This window comes from Vitis riparia, chromosome 14, assembly GCF_004353265.1.
Source record: "Vitis riparia cultivar Riparia Gloire de Montpellier isolate 1030 chromosome 14, EGFV_Vit.rip_1.0, whole genome shotgun sequence".
In the NCBI taxonomy this organism is placed as follows: domain Eukaryota; kingdom Viridiplantae; phylum Streptophyta; class Magnoliopsida; order Vitales; family Vitaceae; genus Vitis; species Vitis riparia.
The window spans coordinates 1,544,003-1,562,847 of record NC_048444.1 but is presented as its reverse complement, the minus strand read 5'-3'; the positions used below and the strand labels follow the sequence as shown (position 1 = coordinate 1,562,847).

Below are 18,845 nucleotides of genomic sequence, written 5' to 3'. Positions count from 1 at the left end.
TGAACTCAGTGAGGATAAAAGAGAGAGGCAACTGCTTGTGAAGAGGGGAACTTAAACCTCTGCTCCAACTTCTTCTTCTGCACAAACAGAAAACTCTTCTTCATCCTATGATAACTGAATTCACTACATATTCACAAAGAGTGTCAGTGAATTGGTTTCAGTTTGTAAAAATGACTGTTTCTTCTATCCATGGCTTGAATTTTCCGGCTTACGCTCTTTTTAGATCTTTTGGAGTTTCTTCAGATTCACTGAATTATTTACACTGGAGGAGTTAAATGGGCTTTTTAATTGATTTACGTGGATTGGATGAGCTTTAAAAATTATTTAAAAATAAATAAAAATAGTGATCTATGAAGGTGGCCAAAATCATACCCGCTATTGAATGTATATATATGGAGGGCCCTATGGAGGCCGCCAAAACCAAGACCACCATTGAAGGTACTCCATGAAGGCCCGGGGTCTTCACCACCTCCATAGGCGCCACTTACTGTAGTGAATGTTAATATTTGCCGTAAGGGGTGATTTTAGTGATTTTACTGTATATATATATATATATTATTGATGAAAAGAATTTGTTAATTGACATACACAAAATGGTTAGAAACTAATAAATCTAGTATTGTTTTCCAACAAAAGTTTAATATGCTAAATAAATAAACATGGAATGGTTGTTAATATGAAAATTTCTATTATGGAAATACAAATACTTAGAACATATATAGAAGAAAATATTAGATATAATGGATTATCTTGTATTGTCTTGAATTCACGCTCATTTAAATTACTGGATTCATTGATACTGATTAACTTAAATCAGATCAGAGAAGGATGGCTGATCACTTGGCACTCTACTCTAACCGCCTCCTCACACCCGCCACATTGGAACATATGCACAAAGAAGAGGAGAAAAGACTAACCGGAGAAGGCTCCTCCCAGCAGATAGCTGAGCTCTACTCTAACTGGGCAATGGACGGATTCAGCATAAAAGCTGAATGTCGCATTTGTCAGGAAGACGATCTCGCCGGAAACATGGAGGCCCCTTGTACTTGTAATGGTAGCTTAAAGGTAAACATATTATTCCATTCTTGTTCTAATTACTTGTCCATAGAATGACTTTCTAGATTGAATGAAAATTAAATACCATGTCTTTTACAGTATGCCCATAGAAAATGCATCCAAAGGTGGTGCAACGAGAAGAAAAGCATAGTCTGTGAAATATGCCAACAGGTATACGACCCTCTGAAATTCTGAACTTGGAGTATTTTCTCAAGTTTCCACCCACATGAGTAATTGGGTTTAATATTATTAGGTTGTTCATTCCTGGTTTTAACCTGCAGACGTATCAACCAAATTACACCTGCCCGCCACTTCCAACTCCACCAACTCGTCTCCGAAATCATGCAGCCATTAATGTCAGGTGAGTACATATTCAATCTTTATTGTATGATACCACAGCTCCCATATCTTAATAAGCTCTGTATAATGGTTCTTCGGCATTTGCACAATGAATTATGATCAGTGATGAAGAAAGCGATGATCATTTAAATGATCAGGGAGGTGACACAGGCATTAATGTACTGGAGCCGGATTGTGCTGCTATAACTGCCCGCATGACTTCTCTATGCCAGACGCTACTCCTGATTGTAAGTCCTTATATAATCATATACATTAAATCTTGCTATGAAAATGCATTTTGGGACAACTTGTTCATGTTTCTATGTTGGAATAATATCTAGTTAATTTAATTTGCCTGGCAGGTAACAGCTTCGATCCTACTGGGGAATGCTGCTCCCATCTCGGGACGTGTTCATGATGGATATGTCTCATTTTCCATCAAGGTAAAGTCTGAAAACTTATCATCCTTTCCCATTAAATCACATTGCTCGTGTGTATATGCTTGCTTCTGCTTTCTATCCCTCACCCAATTTGGAAATTTAAATCTCTTCCTTATTATAATAGCTTGGCTTAACTTTAACAGGGGTTTCTGGGGCGATCGATGGAGTTCCTTCTCCCTTCCTATGCTCTGATATGGGCCATTAGCCTCCTAGTTAAGCTAAAACAGAGATTTGTGAGTCCTTATCACTTTTTTCAGTGCATATATATTTTTATATATAACGGTTTTTTAAGCAAATTCTAATCGCTTTCATAAATATTTATGCATCAGGAGGAAAAGTGGAGCTAAGAGAGAATGACTTGGACATTGAAAATGGAAGTATTTTGCTACCATTTGTTTAATTTATGCAGAACAATTATGCATAACCCTAATTCCTAAGTCTTAGAATTTTATGATTGTAACAGATAAAATAAATAATCAAGAAAACATATATGAGATTGATCTTGAAGAGAATTTTTTTTGTAGAGAATAACAAATTTAGAAAAAAAAAAACTTGGTTTCTCTTTCTCGACCTTTTTAGTTTGACATATGTTGTTTGATAGAGAGAAAATAATTCTCTCTTAAATTAAATAGAAGATAATTAAGAATAAAATAAGCCACATGGACCATATTAAAAAAAAATCTAACATTCTCCCCCTTAACCCATGTAGGATTATCATAGTTTAAGAACAAAGCATAATATGCATAGAATAAGTTAAATCCTTTCTTACATTGGTTACATCATAAATCATTTTTAAGCAAACACTAATAAGGATTACAACAAGCATATGTCATTATCTCAATATAGTCCCTTTTATGTATCAAAATATTTAATTTTAAACTTAATATGATTTGTAATGAAACATGTTATAATGATCCAACAATAATGTCTTTGTTAGAGGTAAATCTTGTTAAAACTCACATAATTCATTCATGTATATACTAACGATTAAAAACATGATATTTAAATATATATTAGAAACAACATTTAAATGAGCTTAGAGTGTCAAATACATTAAAACATAAAATAATAACACAATGTCAATAACAATACCCAATAATGTCCATTTTTTCGACATATTCATTAAATGTCTTTGACAACAATCCTCTTGTTAATGAATTTGCAATCGTAAGGTTGGTGCTAATACACTCGATTGACAACCTTTGTTTTTAAACTTCTTTACCGGCAAAGTATTTTACTTCCATATATTTAACACCCTTCAAATACTTGTCGTTTTTCCAAAAAAAAAAAAAAAAAAGATGGTGCAGTGAGTGATGTGAAACAAAGCTCCTTCTGGGCTCATAGAGACATGTCCATGAGACCATTTGTAGCAATTGACACAAGCACAGAAAAATTGATCTTAATTCAGGGTTTCGACACATAATGACTTTCTTGTAAGCACTTTTACGTTTGCTAAACCTTGGTGTTATGTGCTTTTGATTTTGTTTTCATGTGTTTTGCCTCCTAGCTTTTCTGTGTGCTTTTGGCTTTTTGTGTTGCGGTTACACTGTTACAGTTCTCTGCTAGTGTGATGCATGCAGGTCTCGGTTGTGAAGTTACTGGAATAGCCTTGTTTTTGGAATTTTTCATATTTATTGTTGAAAGGTGCACGATTATCTCCTTCCCCTTTAAAATCCTTCACATGATTTATGCATATCTATCAAAATAATATCAGATTTTGAAATATTTTTAGAATTGTTTCTTGGAATAATATTTGATAAAAAATAAAAAAAAAATACTTTACAAATGAACTCCCAGTATACATGTACACAACAAGAATATTATTACAGACAAAAAACAGCTCAAATATGTGGCTGCCACACTATACTTTCATGCACAATCTATGATATTTCAAGACTCCCATAAGATTAGAGAGGTTCGTTTCTCATACATGCATATAACATATTGCCTATCAATCCGAGGATGAATCTTAGAAATGGTGTAGAGTCCCATTTTCAATATCCAAGTCATCCTCTCTCAGCTCCACTTCCCTTCTGCCAGACTGCAACCTCATAGCTTCTAAGGGCAGTCTTCTTCTCCCCTCCTGATGCATAAATATTATGAAAGAATAATAATTAGAATTTGTTCAAAAATGGTTATATATGTAAATATATATATATATATATATATATATATATATATACACTGCAAAACAGTAGTAAGGTACTCACAAATCTCCGTTTTAGTTTAACTAGGAGGCTTATGGCCCATATGAGAGCATAGGAGGGGAGGAGGAACTCCATCAATCGCCCCAGAAACCCCTGTTCAGCCATTAAAGTTAAGCTAAGTTATTATAATAAGGAAGAGATTTAAAGCAGAAGCAAACATCTGCACATGAACAATGTGATTTAATGGGAAAGGATGATAAGTTTTCAGACTTTACATTTGTGGAAAATGAGACATATCCATCATGAATACGTCCCGGGATGGGAGCAGCATTCCCCAGTAGGATCGAAGCTGTTACCTGCCAGGCAAATGACATTAACTAGATATTATTCCAACATAGAAACATGAACAAGTTGTCCCAAAATGCATTTTCATAGTAAAATTTAATGTATATGATTATATAAGGACTTACAATCAGGAGTACCGTCTGGCATAGAGAAGTCATGCGGGCAGTTGTAGCAGCACAATCCGGCTCCAGTACATTAATGCCTGTGTCACCTCTCTGATCAATTAAATGATCATCGCTTTCTTCATCACTGATCATAATAAATTTTCAAATGCCAAAGAACCATCATACACAGCTAATTATTAAGAGCTGGGAGTTCTGGAAGCATGTAATAAAGATTGAATGTACTCACCTGACATTAATGGCTGCATGATTTCGGAGACGAGTAGGTGGAGTTGGGAGTGGCGGGCAGGTGTAAGAAGGTTGATACATCTGCAGGTTAAAACCAGGGAATGATCAGCAAACTTAAAATAGTATTATACCCAATGACATGTGGGTGGATATGTTTTTTCCTTCTCAACTTCGAGAAAATACTTCATATCCAGAATTTCAGTGGTATATATACCTGTTGGCATATTTCACAGACGATGCTTTTCTTTTCATTGCACCACCTCTGGATGCATTTTCTGTGGGCATACTGTGACAGACATGGTATTTGTTTGTCATTCAATCTAGAAATATAATCAAGTAAAATGATGTAACAACGGACTAGTATCCGATTAGCAGTTTGGTGACAAGTAATTAGAATAAAAAATGGAAATATTTTTACCTTTAAGCTTCCATTACAAGCACAAGGGGCCTCCATGTTTTGGACGAGATCGTCTTCCTGACAAATGCGACATTCAGCTTTTATGCTGAACCCATCTTCTTCGTCAGAGAAGCTGTATCCGTCTATTGCCCAGTTAGAGTTGAGCTCAGCTGTCTGTTGGGAGGAGCCTTCTCCGTCTAGTCTTTTCTCCTCTTCTTTGTGCATCAGATCCAAAGTAGGGGGTGTGATGAGGCGATTAGAGTAGAGTGCCAAGTGATCAGCCATCCTTCTCTGACCTGATCTAATTAAGTTAATCGGTATCAATGCATTCAGTAATTTAAATGAGCTTGAATTCAAGACAATCCATAGAAATGGTCATGTAAAGTTGAACTTTTCGCAGGAAGTCATTAAAAATCTCCATGGATTTCTTCAAATCAACCTAGGATGCCATTGTCGAGAAAAAAAAGAAAGAAAAAAAAGGAAGTTGGATTCTTCAACTTTGTTCAGTTTGCACAAGTGGGGTGCAGCAACTCTACTTTTTCTCACATACCAAACTGAGTGTAATGCTCAGAAAATTCACATTTTTCAAAGCAAAACACACAGATGCAGAGCCTCAGACTCATAAAGCAGTAAATTCCTAGAAGTTTCCCGGACAAATTTCCAAGAAACGAAAAAAAAGAAGAACCATTTTTTACTTTCAAACACCTCCACAACCTGAACACCTTCGACCAAACAAACCCAAAACCCATACATACAACTCATAAATTTATAAAAGCATCATAACCATAACCAAATTCTAAGCCAAAAAGACCACAGAAACAAAAAGGAAGAACTATGTATATACCAAATAGAGAAACCTAGTTCTCTCAGCGCTGTGTTTGAAGACAATGTCTAAGAGAGAAAGAAAGTTGTGTAAAGATGAAGAAACCCAATGGCCCAATTTATAGAGAAAATGGCGAAGTGAAGCTCCTTCTGGGCTCATAGAGACACGTCCGTGAGACCATTTCTACAGATGTAGAGCTTTGCGGTTGACACAAGCACAAAAAATTTGATTTTCATGCAGAGATTCGACACATAAAATGACCTTTCGTAAGCACTTCTGCTTTTTTTTTAATAAATCTTGTTTATATGTGCTTTTGATTTTGTTTTCATGTGCTTTTGCTTTTGCTTTTTTTTTTGGGGGGTGCTTTTGGCTTTTATGGCTGCGGTTACGGTCCTCTGCGATACTTCCAAAGAAGTGCATGTGGGTCTCCGTGGTGAAGTTACTGGAATGCCCTTGTTTTGGAATTTTCATATTTACTGTTGATCGGTGCACATTCTATCCTTCTTTCTCCTTCATAATCCTTTCACATTATTTTATTTTATTTTAGTTGAATAGGTTAAATATTTTTGGTCTTTTTTATTCAATAAAAAATAAACACCATTTTAGTCACATAATCATATTTATATTTAGAAGTAATTTAATTATATTTGAGAGGTAACTTGATGTAATTATTCGCACTATATTTATTAAGAATTCAATAATCGAGTTTTCATTTTTATTAAATACAAAATTGAAAAATAAAGGTAAATTGTACCTTTGTTGCTATAGCTAGCATTAATTTTTCAAATTATTAGTAGAAATCTTCAATTTTATTATTATAAGTCTTTCCTATATGTCCTAAGTATCTTTTTATTAAATTAAATATATATAATTTAATTGATTAATAAAGTAATTTCAAGTAAAAGATATTTGAAATTTAAAATTATTTTTAACAAAATTGGGAGATCAAAGCACTAAATATATATATATATTTCATGAAATTTCTTCAAAATATTTCATTAAAAATTCGTGTAATTAAAAACCATCTTTAGCACTCAGTGTACTTTAATTTTACACCTTTATCTTCAATTATGACATATATGAACAAGTTGTATATATATACATAATCCAATAATAATAAAAAAAAAATTAATTATAAAAAAAACAACCTAAAAATGAAGACATAATCCTTGTAGGATCTTTCTTCTCTTAATAGTATTAAGTTACTTAATTTGAGGTATTTTAGGGTTACAAGTAACAACTTTTTTACTTTAAATTAGTTCAGAAGATTAACCTTTATAAAAACATATAGCACTGCTCACAGTTCTTGAAACAGAAAAGGAAGCTTAGCTTTTAATAGTTGTAAAACATTGCACTTTCTCAACCTTGGTATATGTAGTATAAGCCAGGCATCAAGCAATTTCCTAACTCAATCCCATACAAATCCCACTACCATCAAACCACATGCTTCCTGGACCCCTTTGTTTCCATGGCAACCTCAACCCTGTCACCACCTTTGTACCTATACCACTTTGAACACACCAGAAAATACGCAAAATTCACAGCACCCAGACCTGCAATCATGTAATAGAAGCAATCCAACTTCCCTTCATTGAGATCCTCAGGCAGCCAGTCACCGCCTCGAGCTCCGTTTAGGGTGATCTGATGAACAACTGAAACTAGAAAGCCACTTAGGTAATTAGAACCAGCTATGCCACAGAAGAAGAAAGACCCTGCAATGCTTCTCATATTTTCTGGGAACTGCTTGTAGTAGAATTCAATCTGGCCTATTGAGTTAAAGGCCTCGGACAGTCCGGCGAGTATGAGCTGGGGGATCAACCAGGAGGCGGACATGGATGATATAACGCCCCCCTTTGGTGCAGTGCCTATGGTTGGCCTTGTACGTGCAAAAGTTCTTCGCTGCTCTTCGATTACTGCAGAAACAAGCATGGTGGCGACTGAGAGGACAATTCCAGTGCCCATTCTTTGGAGAAGTGTTATTCCATCTTCTTTGCCAGTGAGCTTATGAAGAAATGGGATCACGATCCGGTCGTAGATGGGGATCCAGATGGTAAGGCTTAGCATGGAGAAGATGCTGTAAGAGGCTGCAGGCACCTCAAAACTGCCAAGATGCCTATCTGATTGAAGAGCTTGGAGGACTGCATAGGTGTGCTGTTGGACTATTGCAACATGGTAGATAATGGATGATGCCCATATGGGGATCACTCTCATTAAGCATTTTACTTCTTCAACTTGTTGCATACTGCAAAGTCTCCAAGGGTTGGAAGCAGATCCATCAGTGTTGATTTGGTCTTCCATGGTTATTATTGCAGACTTGTCGAGGAACCTGTTGCAATTAACATTGAGTTTGGAATCATGTTTAACAATAAGGGACAAATGGCAAAGATCTATGAATTTTACTATCTGCTCACCTGAATTGATCTGTGTGAGGAAGCTTGGAGTTCATATAATTTGTGGGAACATGGCTGAAAAGGCTAAGTTCTGGGTGATCAGGTAGCTTTAAGTATCGCTTCTTGGAAGCAGCCACCAGTACTTGTGCCACACCAGTTAAGGGACTCTCCCGGGGTTTTACTTTGACGTAAATTCTAGAACCCGCAAAGAAAAGTACACAAGAAACGAACATGAGGCATGAAGGAATGCCCAACCCTAGAGCCCAGCTCACGTTAGATTGCACATAGACAATGAATGTTCCCGATATCATCACAGCAAATGTGAAGGTAAAATAGTACCAATTAAAGAAGCTGTTGATACCCCTCTTGCCAGATTCAGTTGCTGGATTGAACTGATCTGCTCCAAAGGCAAGGTTACATGGCCTAATGCCGCCTGCTCCGATTATTAGGAGGCCAAAACCAGTTAGCAAGAAGGCCAACTGTGAAGTGGTTGGTCCTCTGCAGAGCTCAGTCTCTTTTGTTCCACAATGAGGAGGGTGCAGTTTGGAGATGGCTGCTGTTAGCATTATTACAGTCATCCCCTTGAAGTAAAACAAGTCATTTTCATGTCAATATATAAATCCAGAAAATATGGCACTCAAATTATGAATGGAGAGACTAAAGGGCTTGCACAATAGTACCATAAAAGTAGGAGTAAATGGCTGTGCGCCTTTTTATTCAAGGAAAAAGTCGAAGAGAAGAACTTTCCTTCAGTTTGTATCCAATCAAAAAGGATAAAACAATTAACTTTTTGCAGCCACCAAGCAGAGATAGCTTGAAGGAATCTCAATTCCAAAACTTGGATGGACACAAGTAAGCTTTTTCTGCTTTTCAAAAGTCATAAAAATTAGATGTTTATACATGATTGTTTGTCACTTTTAGGTTAAATTGGTAGTTAAAATCCTATCAAAGTTTTTTTTTTACAAAAAAAAAAAAAATTTTTATGGGAAGATTGTATGCAACAACCCGTTCTCTCTAATGTAAATATTGTCCGTTTTGAGCTTAAAAGGCTCTCACATTTCAAAATAAATATATAAGAGAAACTATATATATAGATAGAGAGTGTGTCAGGAACTTCCTCACCTATCTAATATATATAGGATATCATACTGTAACTTTAGTCAGCCTTAAGATTTTGGATTAGTAGATGGAAGATTACCGAAAGGGAGCAAATGGAAGCCAAAGCCAAAGTCTTGAAACGTCCAAAGTAAGAGTCAGACAAGAAGGCTCCAAGCAAGGGTGCCATGTTGGTGGTGCCATTGAAGATGTTGATGAGAGTTGCAGCAGTCACACTCTTTATGTTAAAGACAGATGTGAGATACACCATGAGGTTGGATGAAGTCCCAATAGTCCCAAGCTTCTCAAAGGTCTCATTTCCTGCAACAAATTTGGAAAACACTGATTCAAGAAGATGGGTGGTTCAAAATGAAGCAGCTAGGTCTCACTCTTACCAATGATGAAGGGCATGGCTTTAACTCCTCTATAGTTGATGACTTCAGGAGACTCGTCAGATAGAATAGCTTTCTTCTCCTTCTCCATTTCTATATTTCACAACTGGAAGTGTAGTCTTCTTTATCTTCTTTTATATGGGATTTAAGCACATTACAATATGAAGGATGAAGAGTTGACAACAGGAAAAGGGAAAAAAGTTTCATCCCCCCCCTCCCATGTTTGATAAAGCTTTCTGCAGTGACAGCACTTTGTTTGGGGAAAGTGAGAATAGTGCTGGCCTGTTCCTGGACCACATTATGAAGGATAATTGGCAAAAAGGGTCTGTTTGTGCATGTGCATTGCGATAATGCAAAATACTTTGCTTCATTTTTTCCCCTTTCCCATGAATATTGATATGTTCTTGAGTCATGGGTGAAGACATTTTCTCTTGCCATTTTGGAGCCCTGGATGTTGTTTACCTATTTTTTAAAACTAAAATTGGCTAAAAAATCAGGTAAAATGGCTGTGAATTCCAACATCACTGAAATATTCTTGCCTCTTCTGTCTGAATTTCCGTATCCATGACTGAAAAGCTGTGATGAAAGGTTACCCACTAACTGAAGTAACTGCCAATTTTGAGAAAGAGTGTAATCACTAGTAAATAGTTTGTCCACAAAACCAAAAAAACACTACTTTGATTGGAATGGACAATGTAGAGTCAGCCCAAACAAGCCTTAATTACCTTCCTTGAATGTCAGTGTAATGAGTCATTTTTCTCTTAATTGATGTGGGAAAAATCCTAGTGTGGAAAGCAATTGGCAAACTTGTTTATTAAGGATTCTTAGTTCTACCTCTATACAGCCAACTTTCATAAAAGGAACAATGGCTTGAATTTGGAAATTAGTCCATTAGGTGCCTCATCAATTCTTTGTTTTACCATTTTCTTCTTTTATGAAAAATAAATTCAAGATTCCCATAAGTGAGGTTCATGAAAACCCATATGGGAATTGAACTATTGCAATGTCCACTCATTTCAATGCACAACTAGACCCACTGTTGAGGAAGCTGTAGAAGTGGTACCATGATGAATTGATGGAGAAAATGATTTTGATATTTTCCTGTAGAACAAATGTTTAGGTAAGTTATTTTCTTCTTCTTCTTTTTTTTTTTTCTGAAAATTGAACGGTTATGTTTCTGGATATTGTTTCAGTTGCATGTGGTTGAGGCATGCCACACCCATGGGACACCCACTTCTGTATCCATACAGTTGGTGCTTTTGCTTCAGTAACTCATCAACGAGGTGTGGGGAGTTGACCTCATACCATTCTAATGGTGCCTACTGCTCCCATAATTTCTTATTCAAGTGCTGTGTGTGTGTGAACAGAATCCTTAGTGAATGTATCTATTCAAGGTAGCATTATTCTCTATTATTTATCCCTCAAACAAGGCTTATATTGATCAATTTAGAACCTCTTTATACGATAATCTAATGTAGGCAACAAAGCTCAAACCCTTTTCAATGGCCTCCTACCACAGCAGCAGATGTTCCATGCAGCATGAACTGAAGTCATGAATTCAAATTTTCACCTAACTCAACAACAGCACATGTTCCATACAGCAAGGGCAGTAATTAGGAGTCAAACCATTTTTATCAAATATCTGAGAAAAGGAGAGGGATGGCCACCTTCAAAATGGTATAGGACTGGAGTCGAACATTTCTACTTATTTTAGTAATATCAATGGAAGGCAATGGAGTGGACATATTGATAGGGCTGAAAGGTCCAAGTTTGGAAGAGACCTACCAAGATTCAAGTTGATTCAGAAAAAGGAAGGGGAAGGGGTGATAACCAGCCAAGCCTAGCATGGATCTTGCAGGATTCAGAAACTTGGTGTATGACATGAAATGAAAGCATATGAAACAGCATCAAAGGGCGAGCTTAAAGAATGGTTTTCTAAGTCTGAAGGTTTAGAGTACCTAGGAGGTGGAATCCTAAAGTGTTAAAGAGTATTGACTTAGATGATTCAACTTGGAGTTTGACCTATTTCCAGCACAACAATGGATCCGAGGAATCCAATGAAACCACCAAAATATCCAAACAACAAATATTATTAACATGTTGCCCAATCAAATATTCTTTGTTTTTGATGGAGAAAAATGAACATGACACAAAGGATAAGCCAAGCATAGGAGTACATATCACCGCAAAACACTCGTAACTTTTGCCATGGCTCAGTAAACTCTCTTCTGAGCTACCAAAATTGCCAGAAATGGAAACCATAAGAAGGCCCAAATTCCAAAATAAACTGGACATTGTTCTGCAAAATCCTCAGGAACATGATTCCACAGCAGAATAAATTAGTAAATGTACATAGCCCCAAAGTACGGAGAGAATTCCACATACTCTATTGAAATGAAACTGGAATGCCTTGTTTCTTGTTCACAATAGCCATTACCAAATACCGAGTCCCCATCCCTATGGGCACCTGATCATCAGATCCCTCCCAGAATGGGGCTTCACCTTCGCCAACCAAACGCCAATATCCAGTCCTCAGAGATTCTGCCTGTTCATCTGTGCAATTCTTTAGTAGTGCTTCAACTCGGAAATTTATCCCAAGAGAACCAAGAAACTGAGACTGGGTAATGGGCCCATGGACAATCACATCGTCTGTAAAAACATCAAAATATTATGGAATTAATCTTCATTCCTCTTTCAGAGTTTATGCTTATTAACGTCAGAGAGAGAGAGAGAGAGAGATTCTGCTACTACTACAACCAAGAAGTTAAGGATATGCACCTGAAGCTTCTTCAGCAGAATGCCTGATGGATGCAAAATCAACATATGCACTGAGATCAGCAGACCCAGGATTATCCAATATGTTGACAAACTTATGTTTCCGAATTGCCTGCATGAATTTTATATTGATTAAGAAAACAAAAGCCAAACAGAGAATTGAAAAGTTAGTTTACAAGTTAGAGGCAGGATCATCAGAAGATTGGGCATAAACACCAATTCAATGCCAATCAAAGTCTCCACAAAACTAACACATAGCTATATTTTATAATGCACAAGAAATCTTTGGAATTGAAATTTTGTCATGGGCCATTAGCTTCAGTTGCATGAGCAATATATAAGTGCTACATGAAAGGCTTCTATGGAAAAGGAAAAGAACTGAACAATATCACGTGTGGAGATTGTAGTGACATAACATCTAATCAATAGGCAGCCAAGGAGTTTCCTATCTCAAAATCAAGATGCTGAAACAGATAGAAAAGAATTAAATCCAATCCCCTCCCAACCCACCATACCCACCAAGCACTTGTAGGGTAGAGAGAGAGGGACAGAGTTGAGAGTCCCATAACCAGAAAACAGTAGTACCCAAAAAAGTAAAGTGTCCCTTATCTCTAATAAATTTTATGCCGTAGAGAGAAAATCGAGACTCAACACAAACCATGATTGGCATCTAATATAATGGAAAAACCAAAATTAACAAAGCCTGACAACAGACCTGAAGACTATCTGAGACAATTCCATCCAGGCCATAATCAATTACAAGCGCCCCACCTCCATCAGAGCTTATTCTCTTAGCAATTGTATGAGTTAACTCTATTGCCTTTGGGCAAACCTCGATCTGATCAAGCTTTGCTATTTCTTCAGCCCCAGCCCACTTGCAACGTTCCATCAAATAGAGTTTTGCAGGTGTAGACTGTGGAGATAGAACAAAACGAAACCTAACCAATATATGTGAAAAAAAAAAAAAACCTATCAAATAGTAAAATTTTCTAAAGCAAAAAGAAAAAGAAAAAACAAACAAACAAATTCTGACAGACTGCAGTCCCACAAGCTTACGATGAATCTTCAGCAACATCAATCATTTTCTCACACCAACCACGAGAAGCCCTCTGCAGTCAAATGGTGAAATCAGAATGCATAATAAGAAAATGTTGAGAGTACAAACATGCCCACACCAGGAGACAATTATGAATAGATTGCAACGACAAGAATCTCATCTTAGCTTCTCATTTATATATGTTTTAGTATTTATTGAAGGCTCAAATAATTGAACAATTTCCAATATTTACATGGCTAATATCTACTGTCATTATTACATGACTGCAAGACTAGTCTTTTAATCAATTCCTGTCCTATCGACAAGAATATGACACATTACTCAATGAGTTAGTTCAGCATTACTTTTTTAAGTTTGGTCTCAAATAGGAGTGAACTACCAAGAAGAAATATAACATCCTAGAAAACCATATGGCACATATTGAGAACCCAGATAATTGTTATAAGGCGCTGCAGATAATAATTGGGAACAAGATGGAGCTTTCTGAATTTCAGAATTTTATTAAGCAAGTTAATGGATTTTGACAGAAAGCTCAGACATTTATTAAGAAATTTAATGGATTTTCAAAGTGCATAATTCATTTTTGGATGGGCCAATGAAAAATTAAGAAAAAGTCAAAAATCATAATTAATAAAAGAACAGTTAGCACAAGAACCCAGTCATCAAAGAGTTTATTTAAATTTATCAAACGAACCTGAAATTGATGAACTGGTAGAGCATCATAAAACTCATGGGCAATAATGATTGTTGGCACTGGAAAAAGAGCAAACAGATGCAAGTTAAGAGACAAAAGGATGGCTCAAGCACATAAGAGGTTTGTAAGGACATGACTCAGAAAGAATATCTCCATACATCCAGATGGAACCTGCTCCAATGCAGCATGCCATGAGACAGGAGTTCCAGTCAACATGCTAATAGTCCTTTTGTCAACATTTCCATTGTGACTGTCTTCATCCACACATTTCAAGTTCTTGTGCTGAAGCTTCTGTAATGTCGGACTGCATTCAACCATATGTATTTGCAATGATTCTATGAAGTTTTTGAACTTAGATGTACCCTGCAAGTAGAAGCTATGCAGCTTCAATCAAAATTGGAACTGTTCCTATATAACCATTATTCATGATAATAATGTAAAAGAAAAATCAAAGGTTCTGAAGTATAAGGTTTCTACGATGAGAAATTCTAATAGAAATAGATAGTGAGAATTGTAGTGACATACACGAAGAAGATCAGCCATGAGAGTTCCTCGTCCAGGACCCAACTCAACTAGGTTCACTTTACTTGGTTGACCCATTTGCTCCCACAGACACATAACCCAAACACCAATCATCTAAAAGTGGAATCAGCAAGAAAAATGAAAACATTCTCTAGTGATAAACTCTTGAGGTAGTGAGAATCAAAGCAACAGAATACCAAAGTTGAACAGATCTTTGGCATAAATAAAACTTCCCTTACTCCTTGAATCTACTCAACAAATTATAAGAAAATATAACAATCAAGCATTCAACAGCAATCAAATTACCTCCCCAAACATCTGGCTCACTTCAGGAGAGGTGATGAAATCACCTTCTGTTCCAAACACATCCCGGTTAATATAGAATCCAGCCTTTGGGTTTGTCAAAACTTCTTCCATGTACTCAGCTACTGAGATTGGCCCACCGCGGAACTGAAAAATTAATTTATTTTTTGTCATTTTCTACTTCCAGTGAACAATCTCATGTCCATTTTATCTAATTGATGCTACACTTTCCTACTCAATTCTCCAACACAATCATTTCAAGCCTCAAACTAACACCAATGACAAACATTAGACAATTCACTACAAAGAAGATAAATCATTTTTCATTTCGCTTTTGTGGGTATGATAATATAATATCCACGTTATAAAAGTAAAAACAAAAACCCACTTCAACGACATTTCCACAAACATCCTAGCTGCATAACTGAAGTAACAGAAGAAGACAAAAAGCAACAATTGTACAACCTTGATAATGCCTTTCAGGTGCTTAACGAGCTCGGAATCCGAGGAGGGTTCATGGGAATGCTCTGCAAAATTCAAAATCCAGATTGAGGGGCCAAAAAAAAAAAAAAGCCCACCAGTCCGTTTGATTGTATAGAAAATAGAAATTTTCATTTTACCCACAATATCTCAATTTCAACTCTTTATTCGACATTTCAGGGCAACCAAACGGGACCATGAAATGTAGAATTGGAGTTAATGGGTGGCACCTGGGGGGTTGTACAGAGCGGAGCGATCGATGGAGATTTTGGAAGTAGCTTGACTGGGTCCGTCGTCCAAGTGTTCGAGAGAAGTGATGGGGGGTTGAGGCGACGTCGTCTTGGAAGAAGAAGAAGAAGAACATCGTCGAGAAGAAGAGGTGAGAAGAGATGGGAGGGAGTGGGCAGTGGAGAGGCGACGTAGAGCCGAGGTCTGGAGTAGTAATTTTCTCATCATGTTTGTTAATGTTTTGCAACTGTGGACAGACACTTGAGAATTCAAAAAGGGCGTTCAACATGCGTATGACAAGTGAATAAAACATTAAAATATATAAACCTTGTCAGCAAGACCAATCAAGGGGATGTAGCTCAGATGGTAGAGCGCTCGCTTAGCATGCGAGAGGTACGGGGATCGATACCCCGCATCTCCATTTCGCGATCATTATATAATGTTTAAATTTTCATAATGAAGAGACTTTGAATTACTTTAAATAGCTTGTTGGACGACCCAGCAACCTCCTTGCTTAATTGGATGAATGTTCCACACGCCAAAAATAAACCAAGATTTGGTGACCAGTGAATGTCATAGAAAACAAAGAATAAACTTTAGAAAATTAATTCATCTCTCTCTTCTATCTCAAACACAAGTTTTTTTATAATCCCTCTAACCATAGTTAGGGTAAATAGGCTAGTGAGCTAAGAGTAGCCTAAGTACCCTAGATTAATATGGGGTAGATAGTTGCATCGATCCTCCAATCCTCCACTTGTTAGGCCCAACTCCTCCAAACCCACAACCTAGTTGAGGCCAAACCTCTCTTGCCCTATTGGGTGTGGGCTGATGTGTGGGCTAGGATAGCATCATACATTCGGAGCAACCCAATTAATCACGGGTTAGGCTCCTTGAGTTTTAGGTTATGATAGATCGGTTTTTACTAATCAATACCATGTTGATTTGGGTCTTTCCAAGTAAGACTTCTTAGGTCAAGTCCTTTTGAATACGACTTCTCAAGTAGAAAGACTTTATTAGTCAATTCTTATTAGGCAAGGCATTCATCATTTCCTTACTCTAATCATACCATATATATGATTAATTTCATTTATTTTCTTGAGGTTTTGACTAAATACATTTAGCCCTCATAGATTTGAAATTTCATCAAATTTCTTATTTGCATTATTTCAAAGTTTTTAAATAATTATAAATAATGAAAATTTATTTTATGTTTCAATAGAAATGTATTGGTGGGGACATTCTCAAAGTGTGTTTAAAGTTGTGATCTTGATCATTAAGTCAAAGGGTTTTGAGGTATATTAATTTCTATGTCTCAAGTATATCGGGGTGAAACGCAAAGTATGATAATTGAAAAGTTCAAAAAATTATAAAAGAATTATTAAAATTATTAAAAAGAATGTTTACAATTAAATAAGTTTAAATCATTAAATTTATATCATATTATTAAATCTTTGTCTTGATACATTATCATTAAATCCATATTATTTGATAATATTATAGCATTAGCATATAAAATAATACATCAGAATAATATATAATAATATATTACCAAATCTTATTCAAATCATACAATGTCATTAGAATTTACATGATATACCATATTTATGTTATCGTTGTTATAAATGATACATTATGTGATCCGATTTGATTCAATATTCTTATTACACAAATAAAATAATAAATTATTATTATATAAAATAACATTGTCAAATTTGCTTCTCATTTCCAATGCCCATACACCATCAAGGGCATACCCATGACCATATACAAAGAGATACCCATGACAAAATGCAAAGAGGAGACAACACACTAAGTTATCCATGCCAAAAGCAAGAGTGAACGGAGATTCATCGATCTCGCGGTCAATGAGAAGAATCAAATGTCTCTTACCACAACGATATCGTTGGAATCAAGGCATTTTACTCAATTCATCGATTATTTGGGTTTCTTCCACCTTCATTTTCATCTCAGAAGTCTTAATAGCTTTTTCTTTTTGAGAAGATATCTGACTTTTTTTAGAGATTTTTCTATGTTTTTTTCATAATTTTTTTTAGTTTTTCCAAAGATTTTTCTTTGTATTTTAAGGCTATGTTTGGTTCCCGGAAAATTTGAGGGAAAATGTGAGGGAAATAAAATACAAAGGAAAAGTAGAAGGAAATAAAAAATGAAGGAAAATAAAAAAATAGATTAAAAGTTGATAAATTATTTTTTTTATTACTTCAAACTCATTTTATTTATTTTAACTCATCAATATAAAGATTAAATAATTTAAAAATACATAAGTTTTTAATTAATTTTAATTATATTTGATTTTCTTTGATATTTTTCATAAGATAACCAAACATGAGAAAATCATTTTCCTTAGCATTTTTTTTCTTTCCTTTGTACTTTCCGGGAACCAAACACAGCATAAAAGATTTTTTCTTAGTTTTTTAAGAAATTATATATATATATATAATACACCATATATATGTTACTGTTACCATAAATAAATTAATACATTATGTGATCTATTTGATTCAATATTCTTGTTACACAAATAAAATAATAACCTTTTATTATATAAAATAATATTGTCAAGTTTGCTTCTCATTTCCAATTCCCAAACACCACAAAGGCATACCATGACTTAATGCAAATAGATATCCATGACAAAATGCAATGAGGATACAACACACCTAGTCACCTATGCCAAAAGCATAGAGAGAAAGGAGAATCACCGAATCCTAGACCAGAATGTCTCTTACCACAACGACATCATTTGAACCAAGACATTTTACTCAATTCATTAATCGTTTGGGTCTCTTCCAGTTTCATCTCACAGGTCTTGATAGTTTTTCCTTTTAAGAGGATATCTAATTTTTTTGAGATTTTTCTTCGTTTTTTCATATTTTTTTTGAGATTTTTCTCTATATTTTTAGAGTGTTTTTTTTTTCTTTTTTAGAGAATTTTCCTTAGTTTTTTCAATTTTTGTCTTTGTTTTGGTTATATTATTTTGATTTGAAAGCAATA

The 18,845-nt window shown here is 35.5% G+C and overlaps 4 protein-coding genes and 1 non-coding gene across 6 annotated transcripts; 2 read left to right on the top strand and 3 right to left on the bottom strand.

Moving 5' to 3' along the window:
* The first annotated feature begins 404 nt into the window (after nucleotides 1–404).
* On the top strand, nucleotides 405–3,442 carry LOC117929973. Its single transcript, XM_034850417.1, has 7 exons — nucleotides 405–438; nucleotides 818–1,065; nucleotides 1,156–1,227; nucleotides 1,338–1,417; nucleotides 1,520–1,643; nucleotides 1,758–1,838; nucleotides 3,416–3,442. Exons 1-7 carry the CDS (start codon nucleotides 405–407, stop codon nucleotides 3,440–3,442), a joined length of 666 nt encoding a protein of 221 aa, XP_034706308.1.
* Nucleotides 3,443–4,359: 917 nt separating this feature from the next.
* LOC117929971 lies at nucleotides 4,360–5,359 on the bottom strand. Its single transcript, XM_034850415.1, has 4 exons — nucleotides 5,096–5,359; nucleotides 4,892–4,963; nucleotides 4,679–4,758; nucleotides 4,360–4,576 (listed from the first exon to the last, which is right to left on the bottom strand). The coding sequence occupies exons 1-4, from the start codon at nucleotides 5,357–5,359 to the stop codon at nucleotides 4,360–4,362; spliced, it is 633 nt and encodes a 210-aa protein (XP_034706306.1).
* A 1,793-nt stretch (nucleotides 5,360–7,152) lies between these two features.
* Nucleotides 7,153–10,075, bottom strand: LOC117929707 (protein NRT1/ PTR FAMILY 2.11-like). The gene is made up of 4 exons (XM_034850086.1): nucleotides 9,778–10,075; nucleotides 9,486–9,703; nucleotides 8,309–8,868; nucleotides 7,153–8,223 (listed from the first exon to the last, which is right to left on the bottom strand). Exons 1-4 carry the CDS (start codon nucleotides 9,863–9,865, stop codon nucleotides 7,332–7,334), a joined length of 1,758 nt encoding a protein of 585 aa, XP_034705977.1. The 5' UTR covers nucleotides 9,866–10,075; the 3' UTR covers nucleotides 7,153–7,331.
* A 1,771-nt stretch (nucleotides 10,076–11,846) lies between these two features.
* On the bottom strand, nucleotides 11,847–16,089 carry LOC117929708 (protein arginine methyltransferase NDUFAF7 homolog, mitochondrial-like). Of its 2 annotated transcripts, none has more exons than XM_034850087.1 (10): nucleotides 15,836–16,089; nucleotides 15,591–15,652; nucleotides 15,129–15,272; nucleotides 14,826–14,936; nucleotides 14,459–14,663; nucleotides 14,301–14,359; nucleotides 13,606–13,658; nucleotides 13,265–13,487; nucleotides 12,553–12,661; nucleotides 11,847–12,423 (listed from the first exon to the last, which is right to left on the bottom strand). In XM_034850087.1, exons 1-10 carry the CDS (start codon nucleotides 16,059–16,061, stop codon nucleotides 12,161–12,163), a joined length of 1,455 nt encoding a protein of 484 aa, XP_034705978.1. In that variant the 5' UTR covers nucleotides 16,062–16,089; the 3' UTR covers nucleotides 11,847–12,160. The 2 variants fall into 2 exon arrangements, with proteins under 2 accessions (XP_034705978.1, XP_034705979.1); XM_034850088.1 differs by having other exon boundaries at nucleotides 15,750–15,840.
* A 92-nt stretch (nucleotides 16,090–16,181) lies between these two features.
* Nucleotides 16,182–16,254, top strand: TRNAA-AGC. The gene has a single exon. It is a non-coding gene; the product is annotated as a tRNA-Ala (tRNA).
* The last annotated feature ends 2,591 nt before the right edge of the window (nucleotides 16,255–18,845 follow it).

What these genes read in the sequence shown, in the direction of transcription:
- LOC117929973 (XM_034850417.1), top strand. Translation starts at nt 405, where the DNA reads ATGGAGGCCGCCAAAACCAAGACCACCATTGAAG. An exon ending in CTTGTAATGGTAGCTTAAAG is followed by an intron (nt 1,066 to 1,155) that starts GTAAACATATTA and finishes TGTCTTTTACAG; the next exon opens with TATGCCCATAGAAAATGCAT. An exon ending in TCTGTGAAATATGCCAACAG is followed by an intron (nt 1,228 to 1,337) that starts GTATACGACCCT and finishes TTTAACCTGCAG; the next exon opens with ACGTATCAACCAAATTACAC.
- LOC117929971 (XM_034850415.1), bottom strand. Translation starts at nt 5,359, where the DNA reads ATGGCTGATCACTTGGCACTCTACTCTAATCGCCTCATCACACCCCCT. An exon ending in TCTGTGAAATATGCCAACAG is followed by an intron (nt 4,759 to 4,891) that starts GTATATATACCA and finishes TTTAACCTGCAG; the next exon opens with ATGTATCAACCTTCTTACAC. An exon ending in CATGCAGCCATTAATGTCAG is followed by an intron (nt 4,577 to 4,678) that starts GTGAGTACATTC and finishes TATTATGATCAG; the next exon opens with TGATGAAGAAAGCGATGATC.
- LOC117929707 (XM_034850086.1), bottom strand. Translation starts at nt 9,865, where the DNA reads ATGGAGAAGGAGAAGAAAGCTATTCTATCTGACGAGTCTCCTGAAGTC. An exon ending in AGCCATGCCCTTCATCATTG is followed by an intron (nt 9,704 to 9,777) that starts GTAAGAGTGAGA and finishes AATTTGTTGCAG; the next exon opens with GAAATGAGACCTTTGAGAAG. An exon ending in CCTCACACAGATCAATTCAG is followed by an intron (nt 8,224 to 8,308) that starts GTGAGCAGATAG and finishes TAATTGCAACAG; the next exon opens with GTTCCTCGACAAGTCTGCAA.
- LOC117929708 (XM_034850087.1), bottom strand. Translation starts at nt 16,061, where the DNA reads ATGATGAGAAAATTACTACTCCAGACCTCGGCTCTACGTCGCCTCTCC. An exon ending in TGAGCCAGATGTTTGGGGAG is followed by an intron (nt 14,937 to 15,128) that starts GTAATTTGATTG and finishes TTCCACTTTTAG; the next exon opens with ATGATTGGTGTTTGGGTTAT. An exon ending in GGAGCAGGTTCCATCTGGAT is followed by an intron (nt 14,360 to 14,458) that starts GTATGGAGATAT and finishes CTCTTTTTCCAG; the next exon opens with TGCCAACAATCATTATTGCC.